The 13,436-nt window shown below is 47.0% G+C and overlaps 2 protein-coding genes across 15 annotated transcripts in view; one reads left to right on the forward strand and one right to left on the reverse strand.

Annotated features, from left to right (window-relative positions):
• The window catches only part of SPTAN1 (spectrin alpha, non-erythrocytic 1), a 47,666-nt gene extending 41,157 nt beyond the window's left edge, over positions 1–6,509 (forward strand). For 7 of the 14 annotated variants that reach the window (XM_030461015.1, XM_030461003.1, XM_030461008.1 and 4 more), the window contains 7 exons: positions 117–134; positions 3,244–3,298; positions 3,830–4,026; positions 4,397–4,450; positions 4,935–5,081; positions 5,351–5,498; positions 6,194–6,368. In XM_030461015.1, the coding sequence (XP_030316875.1) occupies positions 117–134; positions 3,244–3,298; positions 3,830–4,026; positions 4,397–4,450; positions 4,935–5,081; positions 5,351–5,498; positions 6,194–6,319 (745 nt within the window). In that variant the 3' untranslated portion in view covers positions 6,320–6,368. Of the gene's footprint in view, positions 1–116; positions 135–1,916; positions 1,980–3,243; positions 3,299–3,829; positions 4,027–4,396; positions 4,451–4,934; positions 5,082–5,350; positions 5,499–6,193 lie in introns of all 14 variants that reach the window. The other 7 variants (XM_030461007.1, XM_030461006.1, XM_030461001.1 and 4 more) reach the window with 2 other exon arrangements.
• Positions 6,510–6,580: 71 nt separating this feature from the next.
• WDR34 (WD repeat domain 34) lies at positions 6,581–13,436 on the reverse strand. Its single transcript, XM_008491431.2, has 9 exons — positions 13,101–13,436; positions 12,130–12,384; positions 11,314–11,423; positions 9,957–10,114; positions 9,713–9,822; positions 9,000–9,167; positions 8,474–8,706; positions 7,499–7,656; positions 6,581–6,913 (listed from the first exon to the last, which is right to left on the reverse strand). Exons 1-9 carry the CDS (start codon positions 13,176–13,178, stop codon positions 6,675–6,677), a joined length of 1,509 nt encoding a protein of 502 aa, XP_008489653.2. The 5' UTR covers positions 13,179–13,436; the 3' UTR covers positions 6,581–6,674.

Consider the following 13,436-nt stretch of genomic DNA (forward strand, 5'->3'; position numbering starts at 1 on the left):
AATGAAATATAAATAAGATTTTTAACTTTCTGATGTTTGCTTCCCACCCAAATCTCCATCCATCTCTGCCTTGTCTCTGTCCTGCTGCCCGATGTTTGGATCTTCACATTCCACAGGACTTACCTGCTAGATGGGTTAGTATTGAATTTTTTATTGTTAAAAATTTGGTGATGTGTTCTGATCTGTCTGTGTGTTTTCTTCTGTCATTACATTGCTTGTAAAAGCTGCACTGAAACCCTTTTATTTGGAAAGAGCAATCTGTGGCTGCAGTGCAGAGACAGAAAACAAGATTCTGGAGTAGATTAAGTAGATTAACTATAACAATTTCCTAACCAAAAGCAGAAGAAATTATTAATGGGCGGCTGCTGACATACCATGGAAATCCTAACTCATGATCTTGCTCTCTCTGAGAGCTTGCACAAGAAAAGGCTCTTAGCTGTGTGAGATATGGGAGTACATAGAACAGTCTGCCTGCAGCAAACAGCTCATGTTCTGGTTTCCCAGCATTCAGAGACAGTGAAATAAACTTTTCCATTATAACAGTTCTCAGAACAATTAAAGCCCTCAAGTATTGACTGGTTTTGGTGAGGAGGAAGGAGGATTTCTATAAACTGAAATTATGACCTCAAACTCTGTAGTACACAAACACAAAGTGTTTGCTGCTGCATAACTGTGCCCCACAAAGATGATATTCTTGACAGACAAACCAAACCTTCCAACATGAACTTTCCAGGTTTGTCTGGCTTTTGCTTCCAGTTTTAAGTCCTCTTTGCATCCATGGGAATAGCTCCTGATGAGGATGCATGCTGGTCATTTGTCAAGAAGGGGAAATAGTAAAATCCTTTTAAATGTCTTCAGACTGCCAAAGCCTCTGGGAGTGTGTCTGTCCATTTAAATTTCTTCAGTATTAAAAATCTGTGGCACAATGGGAGCTTTGTAATGAGACATAATGTAAAATGCTAACAACCCCTGTGTGGGCCTGGTGCAGAGCCCTGTGTGTCAGCCCTGTGTAAAGTGCTGGGGAGGAGGCAGGGGCCTTTCTGCTGAAGAGAGAAGCTTTTCATAATAAAAGGGTGGAATCTTTGCAGATAACTGTGCTTCTTATTTGCTCCCTAATGATCACAGTGTCTAGTGTTCTGCCGTTTCTGCCAGCTAAAAATAATTTGCTCCATTTTTTGTTGTACAGTTTAATGGAACAGAGCAGATTTTCCTGGAACGGATGCTGAATTCTCTGCTCCTTTGTAAAGCAGTGTTGTAGATTAGTTCTGGTATCCAAGAACGAGTGAACAGAAAGGAGCCTTTTACTAAAAGATGTAGGGTCAGAGTTCGAGATCACCATGCCAGGCTCTTTTGTTGAACAAATTACCCCAAGGCTGCTGATATGCCAGGCAGAGCTGGTCCTTAATTCTGCATGGATAGATTAAAAGCCCAGATTTAGCTCAGAGAGACATTGGCTGTGCTTAACCTTCCTTGGCAGGAGGGGAGGGCAGAGCTTCAGTAAAGATTCAAGATGAGTTGCTGTGTATACACCTTGCTTTTCAGCCTGTCATAGCTGCTTGTGTGTGCCTGGCACTGCCTGGAGGAGGTTTTCTTTGAGGAGGGGAGGAAGAATAATGTGGAATTTCAGAAGAATGACTTTAAAGAACCTGTAGAGGAGTTAATTGCAAGCCTTCAGTTAGTCTCTTCGTGATACTCGCTTTTTTGTGACAGTGAAAAAAAATTATTCAAATGATGGTTGAACATACATACAAAAAATTTGTTTACTATTTTCATTTAAGTATTTGCTTTTGTTTGCTGTAAGGTGGTGCTGGCTTGAAGTGTGGCTCCACTGCAGTGGCCGTGTTTGGGTGTGTTCTTTTCCTCTGTTCTTTCTTTCTTCCTTTTTGGAATTTACTTGGTTTCTTTTCTTTGACTAGCATAGCATATCGCCGTGTCATTCGTGTCTATCAGTATGAAGTTGGGGATGATCTATCTGGAAGGTTTTTTCTTCTTTATTTTCTTACCTCACTTTGGTTTTCAAATGCACTCCTTAATTCCAAGGCTCGCTTTCTTTCCAACTAACTTTCACAGCTTAGAGGTGCTTGGAGGTTTGTTTTCCTGTTGCCTCTTTCCATGGTTGGTTCCCAGCTTCCTGCTCAGGGTTCAGGGCATTTGCTTCATCTTTAGCCATGCACTGAACCTGAGCCTTAACCCTCTGGTGAGAAACACCCAGATGTTTGGTGCTTTTTTTATTGCTACAGAATGATTAGCACTTGAAATCCCTTTCTCTAGAAGCTCAAATGTGTGTAGGGAAGATAGATTTCAGTGGGGGTGAAAACTCAACTTGTACTTGATCCTTGTAACTAGTAGTTTTAGGAATTTAAATACCACAAAGAAGGGGACAGCTGACCTGCCCAGGGCCCAGACTGGCTGTCCAGCACAGGTTATGAGCTGTCACCATGCCTGTTGGAAGGACCAGAGGTTCTTCAGCCCTGCTGCTTAAAGGTTGTTTAGGATCTGGGGGGAAAAGCAGGATCCAGAGACCTTTGGTACCTGGTCCATGTGAAGTAGCTCTTGGAGACCATCACTGCAGGGTGATCTTCCTAAGCCTGGAGTGGAGCTGCAGTGCACCAAGAAGCTCAGTATGGAAGAGGAGTGGCTGTGCCTCAGTTTCTCTGGGCACAGGATGGGAGAGGTGGGGCAGGAAAGGCAATTTTCCACCAACCACCACTGGGTAGGAGAGGTTTGTAGTTTCAGCAGAACTTAGGCCATATTAAATTACTTTTAACCCAAACCAGTAGCTCTCAAGGTCTTTTTTCCCCATTTTATCCCCGTGTAACACACCTCTATAGAGCTCCTGTAGGTTACTGGCAAATACAGCCAGATCACCTGTAGTTGGTGTGTGTGTTGTGTGTGTGTGTGTGTGTGGGCACAGTGGGGTGGGACTGCACTAAGTCTCTAATTTCATGAGGTCCAATAAATCTGGTGCTTTGGATCTGGCATGAAGTGTGGCTGCTCATCATGTTGCCTTTTGAATGGGGCTAGAAATTAACTATATAAAGAAATAAGAATCAAACAAAACATACGTGTGTCAGCCTGAAATAGGATGAGTCAGAACAAACAACATACAAAAAGTGAATATCTACAGGAGCATAATATTGCTGTAAGGATTTGTAATTTCAAGGAAGGACTGTTAATTTCAAGCCCCACCTGCTATTTTTTTTATGGGGTAAGTGCTCTTTCTCACTGTGATTCTGTGTTTAGGTCTTGTATGGTGGAGGAATCAGGAACACTGGAATCCCAGTTGGAAGCTACTAAAGTGAGTAGTGCTTGCCTATTGCTAAAACACCTTTCCCACCTGATAACTTGGGAACACAGGGTGGGAATGGAAATGCATGCGATTATATGGTAAAATCTTAATTGATTTTACACATTTTGAGTACTGAAGAGAACTTAGGGATTACATTTTGATGTCTGATAGCTACTTGTATCACAAGCCATTAAACAACACTGATGTAGTTTTCCTTTTTGTTCTTTTTTTTTTCTAAATGAGCATGGTAGGGCAGAGAGGATTCAGTACTTTTAGCATGTTTTGGAGGATTTTTTTTTTTGTCTGAAGAACTGGTTTCCAAAAGCTGTTCATTTCAAAAGTGTGCAAGAAGAAGAACATTGTCTTGAATACCATTTTTCAAATCCCAGTAAATGTATACATAATCCTAGCAGAAAAAAAAAATAAATGTAACCTTCCTCTCCTGCCAGCCTGTGTTCTGACTTTTTAATGTTGGTTTTTTTTTGGTTTGGAGGTTGGTTTTTTTTGCACTTCCTGATTTTCTCCTCTGCTTCCTAACAGCGCAAGCACCAGGAGATCCGAGCTATGAGGAGTCAGCTGAAAAAGATTGAGGACCTTGGAGCAGCCATGGAAGAGGCACTTATCCTGGACAACAAATACACAGAACACAGCACCGTGGGGCTGGCACAGCAGTGGGACCAACTTGACCAGCTGGGGATGAGAATGCAGCACAACCTGGAGCAGCAGATTCAGGCTCGGTATTGGTGTAAAGAGTGTGGGATGTGAGGGATGAAAAACAGGAGACACTGCTGCTGGTGTCTGACATCAGTCCTGGCACAGTCTGTGCTAAGAAGTCTCTCCTGTGCTCTGCCCAGGGGGTGTAGTGAGCTTGTAAATCCCCCCCCACCTCCTGGTCCTCTTCAGAGGGATGAAGTGAACAGGTTTGGGAACAGTTCCTGTTGGTCATTAGCAATGATGAGCTCTTAGAGGAATCAATTTATTCTATTGAGCTGTGGTGATGTGTTGTTTGCTCCTTTGTCCTCACCTTCTGATGGAGACAGTGGCCTGGGGCAGATGGACTCCAGCAGAATTCTGCAGTGTTCATGAGCTTTGCTTCTTCCTTTCCAGAAACACAACTGGAGTCACTGAGGAGGCCCTGAAGGAGTTCAGCATGATGTTCAAGTGAGTCAAAGGCAAAACATGCCAGAGGAATGCTCCTGAGATATTTTTGGCACGTGGATGGCTCCTGTTCACAGGACTCTTATCTGGCTGATGATCTGTTTGTAGCTCCTTTGTTCTCTGCCCAATTTTGTACTGAGCTGCTCTGATCTCTGCCAGATGGCAGGAGCCCCTGCAGACACCCGGGTGCAGCCACAGCCACCCAAGAGCCTCTCCTGGGCCCACTCACTGGTGGACACAGTGGTGTAGGAACCAGGAGTGCCGCTGCATTCCAGCTGGGAATGTAACCATTTTTCAGTGGTTTTTAAGCAAAGTAAAGAATTTGTCCTTTTTTTTCTTGTTTGTTTGTTAGAACTATTTATAGAATCAAGCTCATTTGTCCAGAATAATGGGCTAGTTAGAATGTTTCAGTTTTCAGCCCACTTTAGAGCTTTCCATACTCAACAACTGACACTTGCAAATGTGAGCTCTGTTTTTATGTTTTTAGGCACTTTGACAAGGACAAATCTGGACGACTCAATCACCAGGAGTTTAAGTCTTGCTTGCGCTCTCTCGGCTACGACCTGCCTATGGTTGAGGAAGGAGAGCCAGACCCAGAGTTTGAGTCCATTCTTGACACTGTAGATCCCAACAGGTATGTCATTCAACCTTTTTATTTTGCAAAATATTGTGCCACTATCCTTGTGGAGTTGGCTGGAAGGTCTCTCACAGTCCTGAGATCTGTAAACGAGTGTTTAGGAAGGTGAGAGTGACACTGCTGAAGTTCACTTTAGAAGGTGATCTGGTGGTCACAGTTTCTCCTGCATTAAGACTTCCCCCTCCTCCCAGAAAAGCTAAAAGCCCCTCTCAGGTGTCTGGTCTGGGGCTGAACAGGTATGTTGAGAGGCTGTGTCTCCCTGGCAGGGATGGACACGTCTCACTGCAGGAGTACATGGCCTTCATGATCAGCAGAGAAACAGAGAACGTGAAATCCAGCGAGGAGATCGAGAGCGCTTTCCGTGCCCTCAGCTCTGAGGGGAAGCCCTACGTGACCAAGGAGGAGCTCTACCAAGTGAGTACTGGCTGGGGCCCCCACCAGGGAGGGACAGATGAAGGGGTTTTTTTAATAGATTGGTAACAAAGACTGGCACTAGTAACTTGGAGATTCGTCACTAGTTGAGTGAGTTCTGAACCTGACAGAATATCCAGAAAAGATGGTAACAGCCCCACCTAGTTGCTATCTTGGCTCTGTAGAGAAGGAAAAACTTCAAGGGCCAAAGAACTACGTGAGGTGGAGTAAAACAGGAGTTACCCAAAGGCCTGGTATGGGGATGCACGTCCTGTGTTTGTCCTCAGGAACTCCTGCTTTCTTTTAATCAGTTGTGAGACTAGAGGGAGATGTTTCTCCAGACAGCAATTCAAACGAGAAACTTAAGCCTAAGAGTAGAAAGTAGGAACACCTCCTCCCTCTCATGGCCCTGCCAAGACAGCAAGTTTTTCCTGTCTGAATCCCACCAGCTGGCAGAGAAATAAAGAGGTTGCTCTGCTTCCTCGTATCGGTTACCTGTTCCGTCTTCTTATTGGTGAGAAGACTCAGGTCAGACCCTGACTAAACCCTCAACCAAATCTCCTCAACAGCCAGAAGAGTTCTGCTGCTCTGGCTCCTGCCCCAAGCTGTGCACCCCTGGGAACGGGGAGGGTGGTGGTAAATGCCTCATGGGCAGCCTCAGCCAGCCCGTCCCCACCCCCACCCTGTCTCTCTTTCAGAACCTGACCCGGGAACAAGCAGATTACTGCATTTCTCACATGAAGCCCTACATGGATGGCAAGGGCAGAGAACTTCCTTCTGCCTACGACTACATAGAATTTACACGTTCACTCTTTGTGAATTGATCTCAAACACTAGTACCAAAAGATGCAAGGAACATGCTCACGTTTGCTGACTATAGCTCTGCATGTCTCTCTCTCTCTCTTTGTGCTCTTCAATAATCAATGTTGTAACCTTAAACTGCTTAGTGTAAAACTCCTAGGGAAAACAAACATATTGCAGTGTGCTTCAATAAAAGTTACTGGTTGAACCACATCATCTTGTGTTTAATGGTGAAATGCAAATTTAACTGTTATGTGGATGAAACTCCAGCTGTCGTGGTTACCTGTGTTTTACAGACCAGCACTGTGTAAGAGGTGAGTGGACAACTTCTCTTGGGAGTCAGCAATAACAGCTTCAGGCAGCTGGTTGTGTTTCCCCTCAGTCCATGCTCTCACTGGCCAGCTGCTCCAGATGGGTCATTTCCCTGGGTCCCTGCTCAGTGAAGTCAGAACTCAGCTGCCAGATCCTGACTGTACCAGCAGCATCCCCTGCTGCCAACAGCTGAGTTTGCTTGGTGTTGAATTCTAGACAGTACACAGGGCATTCACCCACTGCCTGCTTCATGGACACAGCAGGTTTCTGTGAGCTCTTTGCAAAGTCAAACAGGTGCACATCTCCTGTAAAATTGGAAAAAAAAATTAAAAAACATTGCAGTTCTATAGCACAGAAGTTTGGATTTAACAGCAGATGAGCATGTGCTTAGTTTAGAATTTAGGAGTTGTTCTTGGTTAACCTGTTTCTCCTCCCCTCTCATGGTGTCTAGGCTGTGACATCACTGCAAGACAGTGCAGATTTATTCTGCTGGCAGAGAACTGGAACCAGCTTACAAAATTCTGTGAAATCCCCAGTCCTTAAGTCAAAAAATGTTGGAACAGTTTTCTGAGGGAAAAGTTTTTGTTCTAAATCATTGGCTCTAGAAGTAAATGTCAAAAACAAGAAAGCTGGCTGTAAGTTTTAGCCACAGTACTCTTGCCAGCCCTGTGAATGGCTGTGGCAAAAGTGGAGGTGTCATCAACAGTGAAAAATAATTGACTGAAGTCATCTTGCTAGTTAGAAATGACTCCATTATAATTGCAGACTACAAACAACAGTCCCAGTTCTCTGCTTGTGGGAAACACAAATCCATACTGCTGACTTGTACTAATTAGTACCTACTACAATCTTAATTTTATGTCTAAGAATAGGCACCTGCAGTTACTTGCCTTCTCCAGATGCAGCTGCAAAGACCAGCGGTCGAACTGGAGACCAGCGCACACAGAAGAGATACTTCTTTGACAACTGGAGAGAAACAAGGGGTTGTGTTTGCAGCATGGAGTGCAGGTGAACTTGTCCATCAGTCCCACAGCTCAGAAAAAGGTTCCTGGGGGAGAGAGGAAACAAGAAACAACTTATTTTTGGCTTTATTGCTAAAGATACAGAACACAAATCAGTCAAGAAGCCCGACCTTGGCTGGTGTTGCTGCTTTGCAGAGGTCTGAATTTGTTTCCTAAAGCAGCAATTTCCAGGCTGTCCTCTTAGAGGGACAGCTTTGTTACTGCCCTCAATTAAGTTTAATGAGGGCTGGTGTTGTCCACTGAGTATTGCTGGTGGGTGGTGGCCCAGGGATGCCTGAGAACTGCTGATCTAAAGACGGGCATTGTTCGGGTTGTGTTTGTCTCATGCAAATTAAATGCAAACCTGGGCTGTCAGCATGTTTCACAGAACATGGCTTGGGGCCTCTCCCTGGATGGTGGGTAAATGCTGGCAGAGATGGGAGCTTAGAATTTAAATTTAGGCAGCTGCTGGTGAGATTTCTGATGAGCTGATCACTGATAAATAAGTGACTATTTCAAGTCCTCCCCTTGTCTTTAAATTGCTCTTTAATATTAATATCTAGGATGATCTAAGGTTTGTGTTTATGTTCTATGCTGGCCTGACTACAAAGGCCATTTTGTGTTACTCAGGTTGTGCCCACACAGTGTATTTGAGGGGGCAGCTTCACCAGAGCCAATGTACATTGTTTCTCCTACAGCAGGAAGTTACTTATCCAGTTCCCACTGTCAGGTCACCCCGTTTTGGAACTCGCTCACACACACACACAAACCTCCCCCACCAGCACCTTTTGAAACATACACTGCTCGAGCCAGGCAGTCCCTGGTGCCCAACCTGCAGCACTGGTGTGGATGCACAGCACTTGCCTGTGGAAGGGTGAGCAGCTGACAGAGTACACGGGCCCAGCGTGGGGGGAGAAGGAAAGTTCTGCTGGTGCCCGGAGAGGAACGGAACCACCTGCGCGGTGCAGAGCCGGCGTCTCGGCTGCCGTGGAGCACTTGAGGGGGCAGCCACCTTCCACACCCACAATGAACACGCGGGGATCGAAGTGGGAAAAGGAGAGCGAGGTCACACCCACAGCTGCCTCTCCCTGGGGGAACTGGGAGGAGAAGAGACAGAGCTGGTGTAAGAGCTGGGGGCTCCAGGGAAACCCAGGTGTGGTTACAGCAGCAGGAACCAGCTGGTCCCGCAGCAGCTCTGATGTTTGTAGCACTGCTCAGCTGCTGCAGCATCCTCCTACACAGCCATTATTTTAGTATTGCTGTAAGCAACTTCTCTTTTCCCTCTCAGCAGCTTCTCTGTAGAGGATGCCAAAACCTTGGCTGTTGCCAGACTTCCAAGGAGTGATTTCTGTATGGAAAGGGAGATGAAGGGGAGAACTGCAGAACTCACCTTCTTCAGCCGAGTGCTGTGAGGGATCTGCTGAGCCACCATGGCAAACCCTTCAGCCAAGCCAAGCCAACCATCCCGCTCCTCCCTCCACACCAGGATCTTCCCATCTGTTGACACACTCAGCAGCTGGGGGTGGTTCCTGTGCTTGCTGTCAGGTAACCAATTAACCTGTCCCAAGCGATGAGGGGGAACTGTCACCACTGCTGTCCCCATGCTCTGCAGCCTGCACTCCCCTAACCCACCAAGACAACACAGGAGCAGAGCCAGGCAGCAGCCAGTGGTGTTGGTGCCAAACCAACTTCTGCTGGGAGCTGGCACACAGACACACATGCCAGGAGGGAAAATTAAAGCATGTAGCTTTAAACATCTAACTAAGGATTGGTGATACTTTGCTGACTTAGATTTTTAAACCACCACAAGTATTGTCAGCTGCATCTGTATCAATAAGTAGTGACAGCCTGGGAACAGGCCTGCTCTTCATGTATCCTGAGCAGAGAGGAGTTATTTTTTCACACAGTGAGCATCCAGTTCAGCAAATGCCTGCTCAGTAGCTGTATTTGGGGAAAAGCAGCCAACAAGAGAAAATAACTGCAAAATGTAGTGGCCTGTCTGAGAGTTTCAGGTAAAGCACCTGAAACTTCATAGTTTCAGGGAAGGAACTGAAAGCAGGAATAGAGCAATGACAGCTCTTGCCTCTGGAGATGTTTTGTTACCTGATAGACAGGATCAGTGTGAGTGTCATCTGTCATCCCTGTCCTCCAGATCACTGGGTCTTCCCTTCTGCTGGTATCCCACACCACCAGCTCCCCACTGAACAGGCCACCTGAACAGGCAAAGATAAAACATCTAAGGAGGTGCAACACCCTTACTTCTGTGAGAAACCTTGGACTGAGCTAAGAGAGAATATGATCCAAGCTGAAGAAAATTTCAGATGGATCTAAGGTAAGAGCAACCTACCAGCTATCAGTGAAGGCTGGGAGGGGTGGAAAGCCAGGCACATGACAGAACTGGGAACATCCACCACCAGGTCAGGGTGCTGAGGATTCAACCCTCTTCTGTCCAGATTCCAGGTACAAACATAAGACTTTTCTGTGCTCCAGTCCCCATCGTCCAACCTGGAGAGAACAAAGTTACATCCTGCCTTGTCTGTTCTGCAAATCAACCCAGCCCAGCTAGATTTCAATCCTGTTGTACACCTGCTGTGCTTGTTTGCCACAGATGGCTCATGAATTATTGTTCTGGGACACTACAAGACACCTGCCACTCTTCCTTTGTTATTTCTTTTTGTTTCCATCATCACAGGCTTATCAAAGTGTTGTATTGTCTTACTAACACCACACTGACTGATGTGATGTCCTCTCTGGCTACAAGGAGATGATACATATGGAGGACAGAGATCAGGGGCTAGGACAGGAAGCAAACGTGCTGAGCCTGACTTCTGCTGCTTTTATTGTATGCTCTTGATTCTTCTGTTGGAAGAGATCAATCAAATAAAAGGAGCAAGTTCACATACAACAAATAGTTGAGCTGTGACACTCCTTACTGATGCTGTAAGTTTGCACAGATTGAGAAAGATTGCAAGTTTATGGAAGGGAATTCTACCATAGGTAACCACAGACATAGAAACCACATTCCAATCTGAAAACAGCTGTAGCACTGGGAGAGCAGAAGGGGCAAGTAACAGACAGGTTTGCCCTGTTTCACTCCTCTCTATGCACTCACTCCTGGATCCCCTTTTTGCTGGAGCTTTTAATCTAAGGAAAGGATAGTGGAAGGAAAGGAGCAAGGAAGGGCAGGGGCAGGGCACTGAAAGGAGAGGTTTCTGTACACATTAATTGGATTAGGTGAAAGTTTTGTTGAACCTTCAGTTCAGAAATCCTTAGGTGTTTGTTAGCACATGTCCATGGCATTGGGTGCAGGTGTGAGCTGGTGCCAGGTTCATCTGGGGTGCTAAGAGACCACATGAAAACAAAAAGATCCTCGATGGAGATAAGCACATACTTTCAAACCTCACCCACATATATTTTGCAAGTACATCTGCTCTTTACATTTTCTTCCCAAACAGACTCTATCTAGAAACAAACCAGTAAGAGAGGATGTATCCATGTTCAGGGGAAGGTAAAAGAAATAAAAGCCATAATTTAAGACTGCCCCAAGATGTCCTTTCTTGGAATATGGATTATTTAACTTGTGTAAGGTGTATATACGTGTGCCTGGTTTGCTACTGCAAAGAAAGTGAACACACCTAAACCTCAGGTCACCCTCAGATGTCCCATCCCCCTCAGCTGGGCTCTCCATCCCTCCAGACACTCACCTGCCATAGGAACAAGCCACAACGGAGCCGGTGGCGTTCCAGGAGACGCCGGTCACCTGCAGGTTGTGACCCTGAGCCTCTGGGTAGGACAGGGTGTGCAGACAGGACACCTGGGAGGGAGGGGAGTCAAGCACTGAAACAGTCTCTGAATGCACTGAAATGAGATCTGTGCATGCCCCTGTGAAGTATCCTCTGGTTACAGAGCAAGCTCCCCCCTCCCCTAAACAATATGTGTGAAAAACTGAATTCCTGTGGGGGAAAAACCCAAAGAAAATGTCCCAACCAAAAGCAGTGTGGCTTCCTCATCACCTCTCCCAGGCTGCACACTTTGGGGGCTGCATGACAGCTCTGGAAGGCTGTGCTGTGCTGTGAGGATTCACAACAGCTCCCCAGCTATGAGTCCAGCACTCACTGAGCTTTACAAGTAATGGTCTGAAAATGCCAGTACCAACACTGACTGACACTGACTGCTTCCACTCCTGAGCACTGAACAAATCCAACCTCAGTCAGGAACTGCTGAATTGCTTCCTGCAACTGTTCCTGGGGAACTGTTGCTCTGGCACATTCTAAAGGGGCTGCTATTGCAAACTAAACAGAAGCCTACAACAACTGCTGGCTTCCTTCTCACACAGCTGCTGCAACACAGCCACCAGCAGGAAGAACAGTTTGACTGAGCCCAGGCCACAAGGAAGGGAGACAGCTGATGAAAACAGCAGCTAATAATTTCTAATTATTAGATGTGGCAAGATCACAGCAGCAAAAACCAGAACTAACTCTGCTTGGGTCAAGACAAGTATCTGAATCCTGTCAACTTACTGTTTCATTCTGATCTGTCCAGTTCACTTCAAAGCCATCAAAGGCACGGCTCATTGAGTTCTTTTTTAGCTCTTTGATAACAACATCCTCCACTCTCTGAAGGAATGACAGAAGGCTTGGGTAATCTACTTGGACTTCTTGCTGGAAGTCTTGGACACCATCTTGACTGTGATCTGTCTGCACACTGGCATCTCGGTTACTGTAAGACTGCACTGCACTTTCTGCTGTTGAAATTCTCCCAGTCTGGCAGCTTTTCTAATTAAAAAAAAACAAAAACCAGACACTATAGAAAAAAAAAATAAATAAAGAGAAGAGTACTGCAAAAAAAACACTCAAAGGATCTTCCCCTTTTTGACGTTTCATAGAGATACTCGAGCACATTTGCACCTCTCTGGTTCACGATTAAAAGCCTCTGTAACTGTCCGGGTGCCAGTGATGTGTGACCTTCACACGATCTGACAGAGAAATGCCTGTGGAACACAGGCCGTGTGCTCTAGGGGACGGAAGGGGGATGAGAGAACTCAAAACCCGCAGAGAGCCTCCACAGGACACAACAAACACCGAAGGCACTGATAAGCACAGCGTTATCAGCCTTCAAACCTTTTGTGGCAGCTGCACGTGTTGTATCTTTGCCAATTTGTACAGGTGACCTGAATTAGCAACACACCGCAAAGGGGCAAAGCCGGCACCGGGTGGGCCCGGGGTGTCGGTGTCTGCTGGACCGCTCAGCCCCGGGGGCCGGGCACCGGCAGGGATACAAACTCTTTACGGGAAAGCTCTCGGTACCGGGCCGCCCTGAAGCATCAGAGCTTGAGGAGGGCTTCAGCGGCGGGCACGGAGGAGACGAGTCGGGGCCTGGCTGCCCCCTCAGCAGAACCAGGTGGGGGGAAGGCGTCGCGGCTCTGAGGGCCTCCCTCTGAGGGAGGGGGTATAAGAGCGCGGAGGGAGGCCAAGGCCCCGGGGGCTCTCACCGCCTCGCAGTGCGCGCTCCGAGCGCTCCTCCACAGTGACTCCACGTCGGCGCCGGGCGCCGTCCCGTCCGCGAACATGGCGGCGAACGGGGGCTGCGGGCAGAGCTCCCACCACCCGCTCCGCGGGTTCCCATGGAAACGGGCGAGGCGCTGCGGGATGACGTCACGCCGAGCGACGAGGCCGCCGGGCTGCGAGCGGTAAAGGGAGCCGGGAGGGTGCCATGTCGGGGAAGGGCACGGAGAGTCCGTGTGGGAGCTGGGTGTGCACCGGCTTTGGCACTTGGGTTGGTTCCGTAGGTCCGGTGGGGGCTTCTCCTTCCTCTTAGGCACCCCCAG

Source organism: Calypte anna, chromosome 17 (assembly GCF_003957555.1).
Source record: "Calypte anna isolate BGI_N300 chromosome 17, bCalAnn1_v1.p, whole genome shotgun sequence".
NCBI lineage: Eukaryota > Metazoa > Chordata > Aves > Apodiformes > Trochilidae > Calypte > Calypte anna.